Source organism: Oncorhynchus nerka, linkage group LG10 (assembly GCF_034236695.1).
Source record: "Oncorhynchus nerka isolate Pitt River linkage group LG10, Oner_Uvic_2.0, whole genome shotgun sequence".
Lineage (NCBI taxonomy): Eukaryota > Metazoa > Chordata > Actinopteri > Salmoniformes > Salmonidae > Oncorhynchus > Oncorhynchus nerka.
The window spans coordinates 63,646,922-63,664,181 of NC_088405.1; the positions used below are offsets into that span (position 1 = coordinate 63,646,922).

At 40.4% G+C, this 17,260-nt stretch overlaps 1 protein-coding gene across 1 annotated transcript in view; it reads right to left on the reverse strand.

Moving 5' to 3' along the window:
* LOC115135807 (glutamate receptor 3) overlaps window positions 1–17,034 on the reverse strand; it is a 127,131-nt gene extending 110,097 nt beyond the window's left edge. Inside the window, exons 1-2 of the mRNA XM_065023671.1 lie at window positions 16,635–17,034; window positions 15,963–16,121 (exon numbers count right to left, since the gene is read on the reverse strand). Of these exons, the coding sequence (XP_064879743.1) occupies window positions 15,963–16,121; window positions 16,635–16,722 (247 nt within the window). The 5' untranslated portion in view covers window positions 16,723–17,034. The remainder of the gene's footprint in view (window positions 1–15,962; window positions 16,122–16,634) is intronic.
* Between the last annotated feature and the right edge of the window lie 226 nt (window positions 17,035–17,260).

Here is a 17,260-nt window from a genome sequence, read left to right on the forward strand (position 1 = left end):
AAATGTACTGAAAGATTTAATAGACTGACAAACTGCCATGGGGGGTTATAAATGAACATGAAGTGATTCTTGTACGATTACCTTTCATCAAGCACATCATAAAATGTTCATCCTCTGTGTGGTTTCACAATTCATCATCATTTAATTTGTCTTTGAGGCAGTAGTGTGATGCTCAATTAACTGCTTTTGCCAATTCAGTAGAGATGTAGGATCTTAATTTGATCACCCTGTTGCAGGAGAACTTGTAGTGTATTTGAGGTTTCCACTTTGAAATGTCAGACCTGATTCTCCCTTATAAACATTTGTATCAACCCCTACAAAAATGTCCATTAATTAAAATCCACAAAATAATTCACACTTCCTGTTGCTGCAGGATTATTTCCCTGCTGTAGCAAACTAGCTCAAATTAAGATCTTACATCTGTACAAATGCCGAGTGGAATTAAGAACGAGGTACAAGCAAGTCCTTGAAAGCTATAAATACAGCACCTTTAAATTATTCACAGGCTCAATGGTGTGGTTGGTTCGTTTTTCATTAGGCTTCTAAATGTGAAGCACATAGCTTGTTGTCCTTGAATAATCTCAGGTAATAGTGAATCACAGCACAGCCTTCAGTTCAGAGCTTCATTGTGTGCTGTTATAGCTAGCTGTTGTGTAAGAGTGCAAAATCTTTCAGCGGCGAAGGGGGCCATTGTGAACTGTCAGTAGAGATCACTGTCGCTTGGTTGCCACACTAGACGTGCATGCACATTCTGACGCACAGGTTGAAAGGGGCACTGCACATCCCAATGACTAGCCCTCAGGATCATCCAACACTGATGCCATTTTACAACTTCACCATTACCACCAAGTGCACTGTGGGCAGAACATACTGCCTTCTGCATGTGTTGGAACTGGGTGTTCAGTACTGGGGATTGGGTTAAGCACAAAATTAAATAGAACACTACTGTGTTTTGTATCTCCATGGGGTTAAGTCTTTCATTTAGATACTAATTTGAGACTGGCAAGAAGGTGACATTCTATTCAGACTGTATGTAATTATCTTTGTTTATCAATTACCGTGATTCAATGCACGGATGCCAAAATCCATCTGCCACTTTGTTAATTTTCTATACAACTTAATTTACCACATGCTGAGGAGAACCTGTTAGTCTAGTCAGGTGTGAGAAGTGACCTCCTCCAAATGTGGTCCAAGCTGGGGATGTTTAAACGTGTCAGGATATCAGCCACTATGTCTGTAGTGCTCCTAATGCTCTGTCTAGAAAAAGAATCTCTGATGCAGACGTCCTATGCTACTTTCATCTCAATTTAAAATAAAATAATCTCCTGATGCAGACATCCTATGCTACTTTCATCTATTTAAAGACTGACAAAGGAATTAATTGAGAAATGTTGATTCATATATACACTACCGTTCAGAGGTTTGGGGTCACTTAGAAATGTTCTTGTTTTTGAAAGAAAAGCAAAATTTTTTGTCCATTAAAATAACATCAAATTGATCAGAAATACAGTGAAGAAATTGTTAATCTTGTAAATGACTATTGTAGCTGGAAACAGCTGATTTTTTATGGAATATCAATATAATAATTTATTGTCACTCCTGTGTTCCAATGGCACGTTGTGTTAGCTAATCCAAGTTGATCATTTTAAAAGGCTAATTGATCATTAGAAAACCATTTTGCAAATATGTTAGCACAGCTGAAAACTGTTGTTCTGATGAAAAAAGCAATAAAACTGGAAGGCCAGCATCCCAGAGTTGCTTCTTCACTGTTGACGTTGAGACTGGTGTTTTTCGGGTACTATTTAATGAAGCTGCCAGTTGAGGACAGGCGTCTGTTTCTACCTAGACACTCTAATGTACTTGTCCTCTTGCTCAGTTGTGCACCGGGGCCTCCCACTCCTCTTTCTATTCTGGTTATAGCCAGTTTGCGCTGTTCTGTGAAGGGAGTAGTACACAGCGTTGTACAAGATCTTCAGTTTCTTGGCAATTTCTCTCGTGGAATAGCCTTCATTTCTCAGAAGAAGAATAGACTGACGAGTTTCAGATTAAATAATTTTGTTTCTGGACATTTTGAGCCTGTAATCGAACCCACAAATGCTGATGCTCCAGATACTCAACTAGTCTAAAGAAGGCCAGTTTTATTGCTTCTTTAATCAGACAACAGTTTTCAGCTGTGCTAACATATTTGCAAAAGGGTTTTCTAATGATCAATTCAACTTTTTCAATTATAAACTTGGATTAGCTAACACAACGTGCCATTGGAACACAGGAGTGATGGTTGCTGACAGTGGGCCTCTGTAGCCTATGTAAATATTCCATTAAAATATTCCAATAGTCATTTACAACATTAATAATGTATACACTGTATTTCTGATCAATTTGATGTTATTTTAATGGACAAAAAAATGTGATTTTCTTTCAAAAACAAGGATATTTCTACGTGACCCCAAACTTTTGAAAGGTAGTGTATATATTTTTTGGGGTCATTTTTAACCATTGAGATGATTGAGACATGGATTGTGTATGTGTGCCATTCAGAGGGTGAATGGGCAAGACAAAACATGGAAGTGCCTTTGAACGGGAGTCCCAATGTTTGGTGTTCTCAGTGTACTGTATATGTGAAAATCACTCTCTATGGTTGTTATTATGCAAGTCAGTAACCAGGTACTGTAAACTTTGAGTTATGCTATGGCATTTTGTGTGCTCATCCCACTACAACACTTCGGGAAAGCATGCAGTTTATTAGGCTACAGATTAAATCAATTATGATGAACTTCACAGGGTGGTGAAAGTGCACGGTGATGAGCTTCATGCTACTTTCCAATAAATATCGAGGGTCTTATTCTGGTGACATGACAATCGATGCTTGGCTGCCATTTGACAAATAAAAATGAGTTTGCTCTTTTGTCCATAATAATAATATCATCATGTAGGCTATACGCACGCGCCTATACCAGAGTGGACACACTCGCTATATAAAGTAAAACATTTTGTGAGAAAACCTTCAGTACAGTGGAAAATGCGATGGAAACCCATTGAACTTGTATATTTTATTCGGTACGTGGGAACTTAACTGCAAATGGTATGTCATCATGCACAACCTTTTATCTGCAACAAGACAATTTGATGGAGACATCTCTGGTGTGAAAATGTATATATTGTTTTTGTGGGGGATTTTAGAATATTGCATGAAAATCTTTCGCCAATTGGATGGAAACCTAGCTACTGTCTGTGATTCATGGTGCTAGATCTACCTCTGGTATTTGCGGGTGGGTGTATGTAGTACTGGAAGCCAGCGTCAATATTTCCTGTCTCCAATGACCCACAGGCAATGATGGCAGAGTAGTGCAAACCATGGCTATGGATAAACACAGAGTATAAAGTCAAGGAGAGGTCATTGCACTAATGACCAGAAAATGTTGTTTCTGCTAAATCAAATCAAATCAAAGTGCATATATGATAAACAGAGAGTAGCAGTAGCGTTAAAGAGGGGTTGGCGGGTGGTGGGACACAATGCAGATAGACCGGTTAGCCAATGTGCGGGAGCACACAAAGAGCAGAAAATCTTTCATAACACAATACTTATGCTGCAGTCTCAAAGTGAAACTCAAAGTGAAGGTCACAAGCACAGCATGTGTCCATAGTGAAGTTTGAACAAACTGTAGAAACCAATTTGGATTGTCTTGCAAGGCATTCCTGGAAGGACTCAAAATCATTTGAATATGCTCACTGCTTGGGAAATAAACACAAGAGGGTAAACATAGTGTCTGTCCACTGCTGAAGATTGATGTTTTGCTCAGACACAATGATTATAAAGAGACATCCTGTGTTCCACAAAATGATTTTCAGTCAGAACAGATTGTTCTGATTTTTTTAAGCTCTTGTATTTATGTCATGCTACCAAATGATAACCGCACGACAAAACTGAAGATGACTGCTTGTCAACCTGGGGCAAGACATCCAAACTGACAAGACTGTGTTTTTTTTTGTCAGTACATTATAACAAAAATGACACGCTTTGGGAAAGTTTCTCAGTCTGTCCGAGTGCTCCACAAATCCAGAGGGTACACTTTCGACTTTCAAATGAAACAAAAGAACAGAGGCAGACTGTCACATTACTCTCCACTACATACGCCTGTGCCTTCAAAGGAATTTAATTTGATCCATCTTTATCCACTGGGTCAATTGTCAAAAATATCAGAACTCAGTCATTCCACAAGGACAAATTCTTGACCATTACCAATACAAGCATGTAATAATACTAATATTATTACAGTGTTTATCACCCACCAGATTGAAAGTCAATGATCATGATATGATACTGTTGTGGGTGGAAGTTTCTAGCTATAGAGATAATTACGTTTTACAGTAGGTTCCAGCACTCTGACCCAGCTTGGATTAAATCAAATGAATAATATATCCTAACATTATTATCTGCTCTCTGTAAATACACGTCCTACTCTGCCACCAGATCATATCCTAAATTACTCTGGTTCTAGGTGAGACAGACAGACATTCTATGGAAGCTGCTCATCTCTGGGGTCAACATATTTGTCAACACTGGTCCCCTGTGCTGGGCCGTCATTCATGGGGTTGCCTTTATAAATGAGCAGCACTCAGAGTAGCAATGGGACTACCTGGTCCACCTGTGCTCTCACGGAGCTGGGAGAATAATTGACATTAGATTGAAGACGTACAATTTTCCTCCAAACCATTCTATTGGTAAAATAGGCACTGAGGATGCTGTGCTCTCTATGCCATATTGTAAAATGAATTTGAATGCAGTTGTCCCATCATTACCCCTGGTATGTCTGATCTATATCTTATATAGGGCATGCTGCTGCAGGGAATAAGTGTTTCCATGGGTTCCTGCTTTTTCTGGGACAAACAGCAATTGCTGCAATGAAAGATCCCAACGATAGATAAATAGGCAAGCTAGAATAACTCTGAGTGTAGATATAGGGTTTCTTCTCTGGTCAAGAGCCCACCTAGGCTGTAGGTCAGATGTTTTAAATGGAATAGCAAGACCACCAAACTGCTGTTTAGCATAAAACATTATATATTTCAAAATACAAATATATCTTTGACAGCAGCCTCCATGTTCAAGTTCACTCTAAGTGTGTCTTGATATTGGTATTAAATATGCAGTTTGTTGAATTTGCCCTCCAGTGAACAGAATGGATTGAGCTGTATCTCATTACCATCTATTCTCCACTACGCTCTTAGAGAAGAGGGCTCCAGAAGGGTTTTGGGCAGTCCCCATAGGAGAACCCTTTTGGTACGAGGGAGAATCCTTTTTGGTTCTATGTAGAATGGAAAGGGTCCTACATGGAACCAAAAAGGGTTCTCCCTGGAACAAAAAAGGTTCTTCAAAGGGTTCTCCTAATGGGACAGCTGAAAAAACATTTTAGGTTCTAGATATAACTTTTTTCTCTAAGAGTGTAGATGAAGACTGCAAATTGTCCCTCCATCCTCTAAGAACGAATAAATATCACACACACAGTTAAGGATTAACAAAACACTAAGAAACGTTCCCCTGAATGAACAAAAAGTGCGGAACATTCCTTCTTCTCCACAATGGGTTGTAGTGTTAACAGCACCAAAGGTGTTTTATCAGTACATCAGTTTACACCTCCACTAGTCTCTCTCTCATCCCTGGTGTCTCCTTCCAAGAAAACCTCCACATAACTCCACGTTCAAACATGACCCTAGAGCTAAGTTATTGCCCTGGAGCTATGCCCATAGACGTACTATTGAAGCTCAGCTAGCGACAAACCATATGGCCACTGATCAGGAAAGGTTCGCTTCAAACATGGTCATCATGAGAGGAATTCTCTATGAAGTTCTCAAAGGTAAATCAATTGCATGCCTTTGATTTTGGCTGAAATATTGCTCAGCGCATGTAACTAACAGTGAACATTACTTCTGAGTGGATGAGTAACATAGTTACTCTCTTGGAATGGCCTATTTTGGAATTGTCCACAGTCTGACCCAAAGGTGGTTTAGAAGGGGCAGTCTAATTCCAGAGGAATTGTGAGCAGATCTCTCTCGGCGCTCCGTCCAACACCCCCCTGACTTCTAATCAAATCCCTGATGTTGTTTCAGCCAATAATCATAAGTCCGATGTAATGTTGTTCATTATAACCCAGATCAGATGGCAGTCAGATGGTGCTGCTGGTAGTGGTGCATCAGTGGGACTGCTCAGTGCTGTATGTACTGTGGTAGAGCTTTCCGGTGCTTCAATAGCACTGTGCTGGTTGAGTCATATGAAGGGCAGGGAGAGATTAGGAGCTGCTTTTCAACGCTATATAAATAATATACTGATATAATAACATCTGATAAAATAGAAGTAAATCTCTGAAGAAATTGTGGTGCTTTTACTTCAGAGATGACCCTGCTGCTTTTACTTCAGATATGGGGCATGGAGTAAGTTCTAAAAGATGCATGGTGGGGCTTTTTACTGTGGTTATACTGTATGTTCACAGAGCAGTTTGGGACTATTCCTCCTTTTAGGGTCAGATGCACAGACAGCCATGTAAAGTATTTGAACATTATCTGAAGATATCAGCTTGTCACACCCTGACCTGAGATATCTCTGTTTTCTTTAGATGTTGGTAAGGTCAGGGTGTGACTAGGGTGGGTACGCTAGTTTTGTATTGTCTAGGGTTTTTGTATTGTCTAGGGTTTTTGTATGTCTAGGGTTTTGTAGGTCTAGGGGTTTTTGTAATTCTATGTTGGCCTGATATGGTTCCCAATCAGAGACAGCTGTTTATCGTTGTCTCTGATTGGGGATCATATTTAGGTAGCCATTTCCCTTTGGTGTTTGTGCAATCTTGACCATGTGTAGTTGCCTGTCAGCACTATATTGTATAGCTTCACGTTTCTTTTGTTAGTTTGTTCAGTGTTCATTCTTTTAATAAAGAGAATGTACGCATACCACGCTGCGCCTTGGTCTCCTTCATACGACGAACGTGACACAGCTTTAGTTTGTCTTTACTTATTTCAATATAACTGACAAAGTGGTGCTATTATAATAAAACATGCATAAGTAAATGCATGGTGGCTATGAACCCAGTTCCACTGGTGCTAGCCTAGACTTCCACTATTGCAGCATGATGATGGGTTTAATACATGGTGAGATGGAGGAGCTCGGTGGTGATTCTCTCCACTGTCCTGTCCACCCTCCTCACCACAGCACATCATCCCAGTATGACTCAGTTCACCTCCTCATTGACTAGCATGATATAGTCAGCGGACCCTAAGGCCAATGTTTTGGCATACGCCTGTCTCCCTCCACCTCCCTACTTTTCACTGCACAGACAATATTACTATGAAAAATACCAAAACAATATATTTATTTCATATTGCACAGTGATAGTCAGTTAAGCGTGTGTATATTTGTAAATGTGTGTGTGTTGGTTGTGTACCATACAGCCATATGTGTCAAGCTCTCGGGGGCTTATATTTTTCCTAGAAGTCTACACTCTTTGAAGTAATAGAAAGTTCTGGTGAAATGAATTCTGTACTGTCACATATCAGGAAATATTGAGAGAAAGATATGGGCCATGAGAGCTGATCTCTCCATAGTCTTCACCACAGTGAAGCACTGTCCTGTCCTGTGGCCTTCAGCCTATTGATCTTCCCAGGCAATAACATGGCCGATGGGGATGTGTGACTATCATTACATCCTGACCCAACCAGGGGGAGAGCTATAGAGCGACGCACGTTATTCTAATCTGACTGGCAATTCTTACAAGTGGCTCCTAATCGATAAATAATTTACACATGTTATGACTCCCTACCATATATGTAATTGATCGCCTGATTCGATCATGTGATTCAAAGACATTGGTTTAACCCTTTGTAGATGAATGGGCATTTTTTTCAGATGCAAAGTCTCCACAGACAACAACAAAAAATCCCAAAACGTACCATTTACAAAATAATAACATCTAAAAAACAAGCTATTATAGCACTCTGTATAGTGAGACACCATATGACTTCTCTCAGTAGAGAAAAACCCTTTGAAAAGCATTTAAATAATGCAACTCCTTTTCTACCAGCTCAGTTGAATATATTGTTAGCATTGTCCCACTGTTAACATCCTTATGTTACAGACAATCCTGTCTTATATGTTCCAGGTCTCATAAATAGAAGAAAAATAAAACAGATTTTTCGTTAAGTGAGAGACATCTGCTATGTTCCATCTTCAAACTGAATATCCATCTGTTATGCAGGTGTTTTGAGGAAGCATGAGAATGCATTAAAGAATGAGTAGCAGCAGACCCATGTAAAATCCCACATTAAAGGGTTATGGAGTGAGGCTGAGAGAATAAAGAGTATCTTCTGAGATGAAAGAACATACACACATACAGAACCAGTCAAAGGTTCTGACACACCTACTCATTCAAGGGTGTTCCTTTACTTTTACTATTTTCTACATTGTAGAATAATAGTGAAGACATCAGAACTATGAAATAAAAAAACATATGAAATTATGTAGTAACCAAAAAAGTGTTAAACAAATCAAAATATATTTTTTATTTTAGATCCTTCAAAGTAGCCACCCTTTGCCTTGATGACAGCTTTTCACACTCTCACATTCTCTCAACCAGCTTCACCTGGTTGAGAGAAGAAGTTCCAACATATGCTGAGCACTTGCTGGCTGCTTTTCCTTCACTCTGCAGTCCAACTCATCCCAAACCATCTCAATTGGTTTGAGGTCAGGTGATTGTGGAGGCCAGGTCATCTGATGCAGCACTCCATCACTCTCCTTCTTGGTCAAATAGCCCTTACACAGCCTGGAGGTCTATTTTGGGTCATTGTCCTGTTGATAAACAAATGATAGTCCCACTAAGAGCAAACAGGATGGGATGGCATATCACTGCAGAATGCTGTGGTAGCCATGCTGGTTAAGTGTGCCTGGAATTCTAAATAAATCACTGACAGTGTCACCAGCAAAGCACCCCCACACCATCACACCTCCTCCTCCATGCTTCACGGTGGGAACCACACATGCGGAGATCATCCGTTCACGTACTCCGCGTCTCACAAAGACATGGCGGTTGGAACCAAAAATCTCATATTTGGACTCATCAAACCAGAGGACAGATTTCCACTGGTCTAATGTCCATTGCTCGTGTTTCTTGTCCCAAAAAAGTATCTTCTTATTATTAGTCCCTTTAGTAATGGTTTCTTTGCAGCAATTAGACCATTAAGGCCTGATTCACGCAGTCTCCTCTGAACAGTTGATGTTGAGATGTGTCTGTTACTTGAACTCTGTGAAGCATTTATTTGGCTGCAATATCTGAGGCTGGTAACTCTAATGAACTTATCCTCAGCAGCAGTGGTAACTCTGCTGCTTGTGACAAAGCGGCACATTTTTACTGAGCAAGATGGCGCCGATAGAGATGGCAGCTTCTCTTCTAGTCCTTAGGAAACTGTGCAGTATTTAGTTTCTCATGTATTATTTCTTACATTGTTAGCCCAGAAAACCTTAAGTGTTATTACATACAACCGGGAAGAACTATTGGATATCAGAGAGACATCAACTTACCAGCACAACCAGCACTACGACCAGGAATACGACTTTCCCAAAGCGGATCCTTTGTCTGCACTAGAGGTTGACCAATTAATCGGAATGGCCGATTAATTAGGGCCGATTTCAAGTTTTTATAACAATCGGAAATCTGTATTTTTGGACACCGATTTTGGCCGATTTATTTATTTACACCTTTATTTAACTAGGCAAGTCAGTTAAGAACACATTCTTATTTTCAATGACGGCCTAGGAACGGTGGGTTAACTGTGCCCTTGTTCAGGAGCAGAACGACAGATTTTTACCTTGTCAGCTCGGGGATTCAATCTTGCAACCTTACAGTTAACTAGTCCAACGCTCTAACCACCTGCCTCTCATTGCACTCCACGAGGAGCCTGCCTGTTACGCGAATGCAGTAAGAATCCAAGGTAAGTTGCTAGCTAGCATTAAACTTATCTTGTAAAAAACAATCAATCAATCATAATCACTAGTTAACTACACATGGTTGATGATATTACTAGTTTAACTAGCGTGTCCTGCGTTGCATATAATCAATGCGGTGCTCATTCGCGAAAAAGGACTGTCGTTGCTCCAACATGTACCTAACCATAAACATCAATGCCTTTCTTAAAATCAATACACAAGTATATATTTTTAAAACTGCATATTTAGTTAATATTGCCTGCTAACATGAATTTCTTTTAACTAGGCAAATTGTGTCACTTCTCTTGCAACAGAGTCAGGGTATATGCAGCATTTTGGGCCGCCTGGCTCGTTGCGAACTGTGTGAAGACTATTTCTTCCTAACAAAGACAGCCAACTTTGCCAAACGGGGGATGATTTAACAAAAGCGCATTTGCGGAAAAAGCACAATCGTTGCACGACTGTACCTAACCATAAACACCAATGCCTTTCTTAAAATCAATACACAGAAGTATATATTTTTAAACCTGCATATTTAGCTAAAATAAATCCAGGTTAGCAGGCAATATTAACCAGGTGAAATTGTGTCACTTCTCTTGCGTTCATTGCACGCAGGAACCCACGTCCTTTTGTTCACCTGACCTAGAATTCCTCACAATCAAATGCCGACCGTATTATCTCTCAAGAGAACTCTCCTCGGTTATCGTTACAGCCATGTATACCCCCCGCAAGCGGATACCAAGACGGCCATCAAGGAACTTCACTGGACTTTATGCAAACTGGAAACTATCTATCCTGAGGCTGCATTTATTGTAGCTGGGGATTTTATCAAAGCTAATCTGAGAACAAGGCTACCTAAACTCTATCAGCATATCGATTGCAGTACACGAGCGAGTAACACACTCAACCACTTCCGCGATGCATACAAGGCCCTCCCCCGCCCTCCTTTTGGCAAATCTGACCATGACTCAATTTTGTTGCTCCCCTCCTATAGGCAGAAACTAAAACAGGAAGCACCCGTGCTTAGGTTTATCCAAAGCTGGTCTGACCAATCGGTTTCCACGCTTCAAGATTACTTCAATCACGTGGACTGGGATATGTTCCGGGTAGCCTCAGATAATAACATTGACGCATACGCTGACTCAGTGAGCGAGTTTATAAGGAAGTGTATAGGAGATGTTGTATCCACTGTGACTATTAAAACCTTCCCTAACCAGAAACTGTGGTTTGATGGCAGCATTCGTGCAAAACTGAAAGCATGTACCACCACATTTAATTATGACAAGGCGACTGGAAATATGACCAAATACAAACAGTCAAGTTATTCCCTCCGTGAGGCAATCAAACAAGCAGAGTGTCAGTATAGAGACAAAGTGGTCGCAATGCAACGGCTCAAACACGAGACATATGTGGCAGGGTCTACAGACAATCACGGATTACAAAAAGATTACCAGCCCCTTCGCGGACATCGACATCTTGCATCCAGACAAATTAAACAACTTCTTTGGGTACTTTGAGGACAATTCAGTGCCACCGACGCAGCCCGCTACCAAAGCCTGTGGGCTCTCCTTCTCCGTGGCCGACGTGAGTAAAACATTTTAATGTGTTAACCCTCGCAAGGCTGCCAGCCCAGACAGCATCCCTTGCTACGTCCTCAGAGCATGCGCAGACCAGCTGGCTAGCGTGTTTACGGACATATTCAATCAATCTCTATCCCAGTCTTCTGTCCCCACATGCTTCAAGAGGACCACCATTGATCCTGTTCCCAAGAAAGCTAAGGTAACTGAACTAAATTACTATCGCCCCGTAGCACTCACTTCTGTCATAATGATGTGCTTTGAGAGACTAGTCAAGGATCATATTACCTCCACCTTACCTGTCACCCTAGACCCATTTCAATTTGCTTACCGCACCAAAAGGTCCACAGATGATGCAATCGCCATCACACGGCATACTGCCCTATCCCATCTGGACAAAAGGAATACCTATGTAAGAATTATGTTAATTGACTATAGCTCAGCATTTAACACCATAGTACCCTCCAAAAACATCATTAAGCTTGAGACCCTGGGTCTCGACCCCGTCCTGGGCAACTGGGTCCTGGACGTCCTGACGGGCCGCCCCCAGGTGGTGAAGGTAGGAAACAACATCTCCACTCCGCCGATCCTCAACACTGGGGCCCCACAAGGGTGTGTTCTCAGTCCCCTCCTGTACTCTGTGTTCACCCACGACTGTGTGACCATGCGCACCTTATGCGCACCTCCAACTCAATCATCAAATTTGCAGACAACACAACAGATTACCAACAACGACGAGACAGTCTACAGCGAGAAGTTGGGTTCAGGAAACAGCAAAGGGAGCACCCACATATCCACATCGACGGGACAGCAGTGGAGAAGGTGCATATTACAAACTGAAATGGTCCATGCACACAGACAGTGTGATGAATAAGGCGCAACAGTGCCTCCTCAATCTCAGGAGGCTGAAGAAATGTGGCTTGTCACCGAAAACCCTCACTAACTTTTACAGGTGCATAATTGAGAGCATCCTGTCACTCTGTATCACCGCCTGGTACGGCAACTGCACCGCCCACAACCGCAAGGCGCTCCAGAGGGTGGTGCGGTCTGCACAACGCATCACTGGGGGCAATCTACCTGCCCTCCAGGACACCTACAACACCCAATGTCACAGGAAGGCAAATATGATCATCAAGGACAATAACCACCCGAGTCACTGCCTGTTCACCCCACTTCCATCCAGAAGGCGAGATCAGTACAGGTGCATCAAAGCTGGGACAGAGACATTGAAAAACAGCTTCTATCTCAAGGTATTCAGATTGTTAAACAGCCACCACTAGCACAGAGAAGTGGCTGCCTACCTACAGACTTGATATCATTGGCCACTTTAATAAATGGAACACTGGTCACTTTAATAATGCCACTTTAAGAATGTTTACATATCTCACATTACTCATCTCGTATGTATATGATGTATACTGTATCATTCACTATCTATTCTTTACTATCTCAGCCGCTCTGTCACTGCTCATCCATATATTTTATACTTATATCATCCCATTCCTTTAATAGATTTTCTTAGGTTTTGTTGTAGAATTGTTAGATATTACCTGTTAGATACTGCTGCACTGTCGGATCTAGAAGCATAAGCATTTCTCTACACTCGCAATAACATCTGATAACCATGTGTATGTGACCAATAAAATTTGATTTGGTCTTTTATTGTCCCCAGCACAAGGTGCACTTGTGTAATGGTCATGCTGTTTAATCAGCTTCTTAATATGCCACACCTGTCAGGTGGATGGATTATCTTGGCAAATGAGAAATGCTCACTAACAGGGATGAACACAAATTTGTCCACAAAATTTGAGAGAAAAAAGCTTTTTGTGCGTATGGAACATTTCTGGGATATTTTTGTTCAGCTAATGAAACATGGAACCAAAATGTTACATGTTGCATTTATATTTTTGTTCAGTGTACATACATATCATCCATTTGGTCATTTCATCTGGCAGTAAAAATGGTGAGTAATTAATTATTGTGTTATTGTCCAATAATGTTAATGGGCAAAAATTGCCCACTGATGCTAAATAGATGCAATGAATGATCTAATTTAATAAATGTGAAAATTAATATTATAGAAGTGCTGCACATTGAAAAGTCAGGCTTTGTAGCCTCTCTGGTCTAAGTCAAAGGTAATCCATGTTGGCTACTCTCCCCCTTCTTCTTCTGATGTCAACTTCAAAGAGGAAGTGACAAACAGAATACCATTATTATATCTTGGCACTGGGTGTTATGAATGCTTTATGAAGGCTTCGTGGAAGTCTGACTGATATTCATTTCTGATTTTCTTCTGTGTCATGCTTATAACAGACACGGTTTCCAAAAACTAAGATCACTATGATTCAGCATGGAAATACTGCAATATTATTGGGAAAAACAAAACACCAAAATCACACAGAAGGACAAATGTCCATTTGTAACTCTACAAAACCATTACAATGAGAGAGGTGGTTTTGTATTTTTATAGACAAGCCCCCCCAAAGGCATCAAGCAAGCTCCAGATTTCCTCGTCTTTTTTCTCTTGATTGAGATACACAACCATCTGAGCAGCTAATTCTGTTTGCTGACACAGATTTGAATAGTCTGACTGATCCTTAGAGAAGTACAGTTAGAGAGAAGTTAGCGTGCCAAACGAGTGCTTCTGACACTCAGATGCATCCAGTGCTGTGTGAGGTAGTCAGCAAGACTTTGGAAGCCTACTCACTGTCTACAACCATTCTCATCTTGAATGAACCAGAGGGTCCCATTACATTGCCCTTCAACAAAAACAAATGCCAAGACCTGACATTAGAATACACTCCCAGCTCCAACATGTTGAATATTAAATAAGCAAACGGATAAATATATTTATTTTCAGGTAAAAAGAAAAGAAACGCTATCCATAGCTGACTGTCTTCCATAAACAATGCAATACTGAACTGAACTGCAGGGTGCAGATACCGTAAATTATGGACACCATGTCTGGTTTCTCATCAAAGAAGGTTCCATGCCAAAGCAAAAACATTGTATCCTGGGGTAGCTATGTAGCATCAAACTGATGTTGGCATTGGCTCCTCTATGAACTGAAGAGATAAATACTCACACTAGAAACAGCAATACTGTATCTTAATCACAGTGGAATATGCTACTGAAATGTGCTCATACTTGCATGCCAGTCATGTGACATACCCATATTCTGTCAGATTGATCACTATAATAGAGCATCTGGAGGCATTTTATGAATCCTGAAATAACTAAAACCCATCCGCTCCAATTAAAGGTCTATATCTCCCATGGCAATCAAATGAAATAGTCTGTTCCAGTAATTCATGAGAATTCATTCTACAAATCTAAGAGAGGAAAATTATTTAAAAATATATATTTTATCACAGTCACAGCAAATGGATTTTGATACATCGTAAATCCAGCAACTTGCAGCATAGGCTCTAGCAAAATGATGCAACCAGATATAGGGGGGTTAAATAAAGACCAACACTGGGATACACTGCAGGCTTATCCATGTGCACCCTCATTACAGACCTATCGCTGGGATCTTACAATAGTGCCTCAAGTGAGCAGCAACTAAAAGAGAAGACAACACTGTCAAGTGCCATAAACGAACAATGTTTTACACCCAGGGCAGAGAGATGCTGTGGAATTGTCATACCAGATCAATATTAGCATACAGCTTTTCAACAGAACAACAGCCACCTCTGTTGAATTGTATCCATGGAAGGAGTAGCATTTCCTACATACAATGACCACGACATTGTCATGCCATTGTTTATAGCCATTATCTCAGCTATAGACAGACATGACAAGTTTACTGTGCTTCATCGTATACATTACACATTTGTACTGACCCTAACCTCCTCAACCCTGAAAAAAAATGTCAAATGCTATTATTGTATACAATAGTGTACATCTTTCTGCTACAGTGTGTAGATTTACAAAAAGCAGTGATATAACAGAGAACTGAATCTGTCATTTGGATTATTAGGCTATGTAGAAATTACTGCAACAACCACCTATTTGGAATATCAATGGCTTCATCTTAAAATAAACTGGATCTTGTATAGTCAAACTTACTCCACACCTACACACAACAGTATTTCTATAGAATAATCTATTCTATGGTATCCTCCTAAACAACTCAAGCTCTATTCACAATCATAGTGGTGTGAAAAAGTGTTTTGTATACAAAGGAAGATATTATATCCAGAAAGGAAAGAATTAACAGTTAAACTATATATTTGTTTTATTCTCAATCTTGAATCAACCCAGTTTAAAAGAAGCTGCATTGACACAACAGCTTTATAATGTTTCTATGTGAGTGGGTGTACTGTTGCGCTACAATATTTTCTCATGAATTTTGAGGGGGGGGCGGTTTTGGTAGTTGTTGAATGAAATACATTGCCATAATTGAGTATCGTGGTACTCACAAGCATGTGTGACGGAGAAGCTGTTCGAGGATTCGAGATTGTCTACATTGTAATTGAGATGGAAAGGTTTTTCCGTCACATTTTGATTGGTATTATACAGCTGGACAGCGAATCTGAAAGCGCTGTGCTCCTGCACTGTAGAGCGCATAAAGAGACCACCTATAGAAGAAAGAGAATAGGAGATTACGAAGAATGTCACTTTTCATTGCCTAGTTGCTCTTATAATGTTTCATGAAAATACAGTATGACGTCAATATCAGTCCTTATAAATCATCAGTCCAATTTTACGCATCACATAACTAACTGGATGACCCTTACTTTATCTAGAATAAACACCACCTATTTAATTATACATAGATTAACTTGTTAATGTATTATCTACACTGCCCATTCCAGTCGTGGAAAGTTCTGTAGGAAGATACAGTACTTAAATAGGCTATGAGCAACTTTGTGCCATTTTCACCCTCCCCCAATCTAAAGCGGTGTTTCTCTTAGGTGGCTATTACCCTACCTGTCGTTAGTGTAGGCTATTACTGATCAACTTGACAATGAATTATGCAAATATAAAATGAAGTCAACACCACACAACACTGTCTTAATGTACATTGATCTCGTTTTATGTTCAGGCTAAAGAAAAAACATGTTAGTTATGCTATTTCAAATATAACTTACCTATATTTATCTGGTTTGGAAACGCTCCATGCGATTTCCCAAAAAGCCACAACAAAAAAAGGACAATGGCTATTACGCGATGCCTCATTTTCTCCGGGCTCTGAATTTAACTCCTCAAACGAATCTGATATAGGAAAACCATGTACACAAACCTATGCGCACAGAAAATCCGCCAGACGTGTAAGCAGCTCTCACTGTGTACTACCAGTGATATACTACAGGTACGTTGAGGTGCGAGCGGAACTGCAGCAAAGCGAATCTTATGCCGTTGAGAGGGGAAAAGGCAAAGACTTATCTCAAAGATGGTGGAGCGAGAAGCGGATCTTATTGTGAATAAGGATCATCCAATTGGGCCAGCAGGGGGACGTTGATCAAACTTGATCTAACGTTGAATTATAACATCATCCTCCCCATCCCGCCACTGCAGACTTTGTTGGCTGGGAAGAAACCGCGCGGGCGCAGTGTAGAGTTTGTCCACATGGTGTAAAGAGAGTCAAGATACCATGGTATCATCTAACATCTGATCTACTCTACTCAAGTGGGCTAGTTGAGGGTATATCAAATTACTGGTAGACTTTAATGCATCATCTATAAACTATCCGGTGAAGATTAAATTTGTTTACATG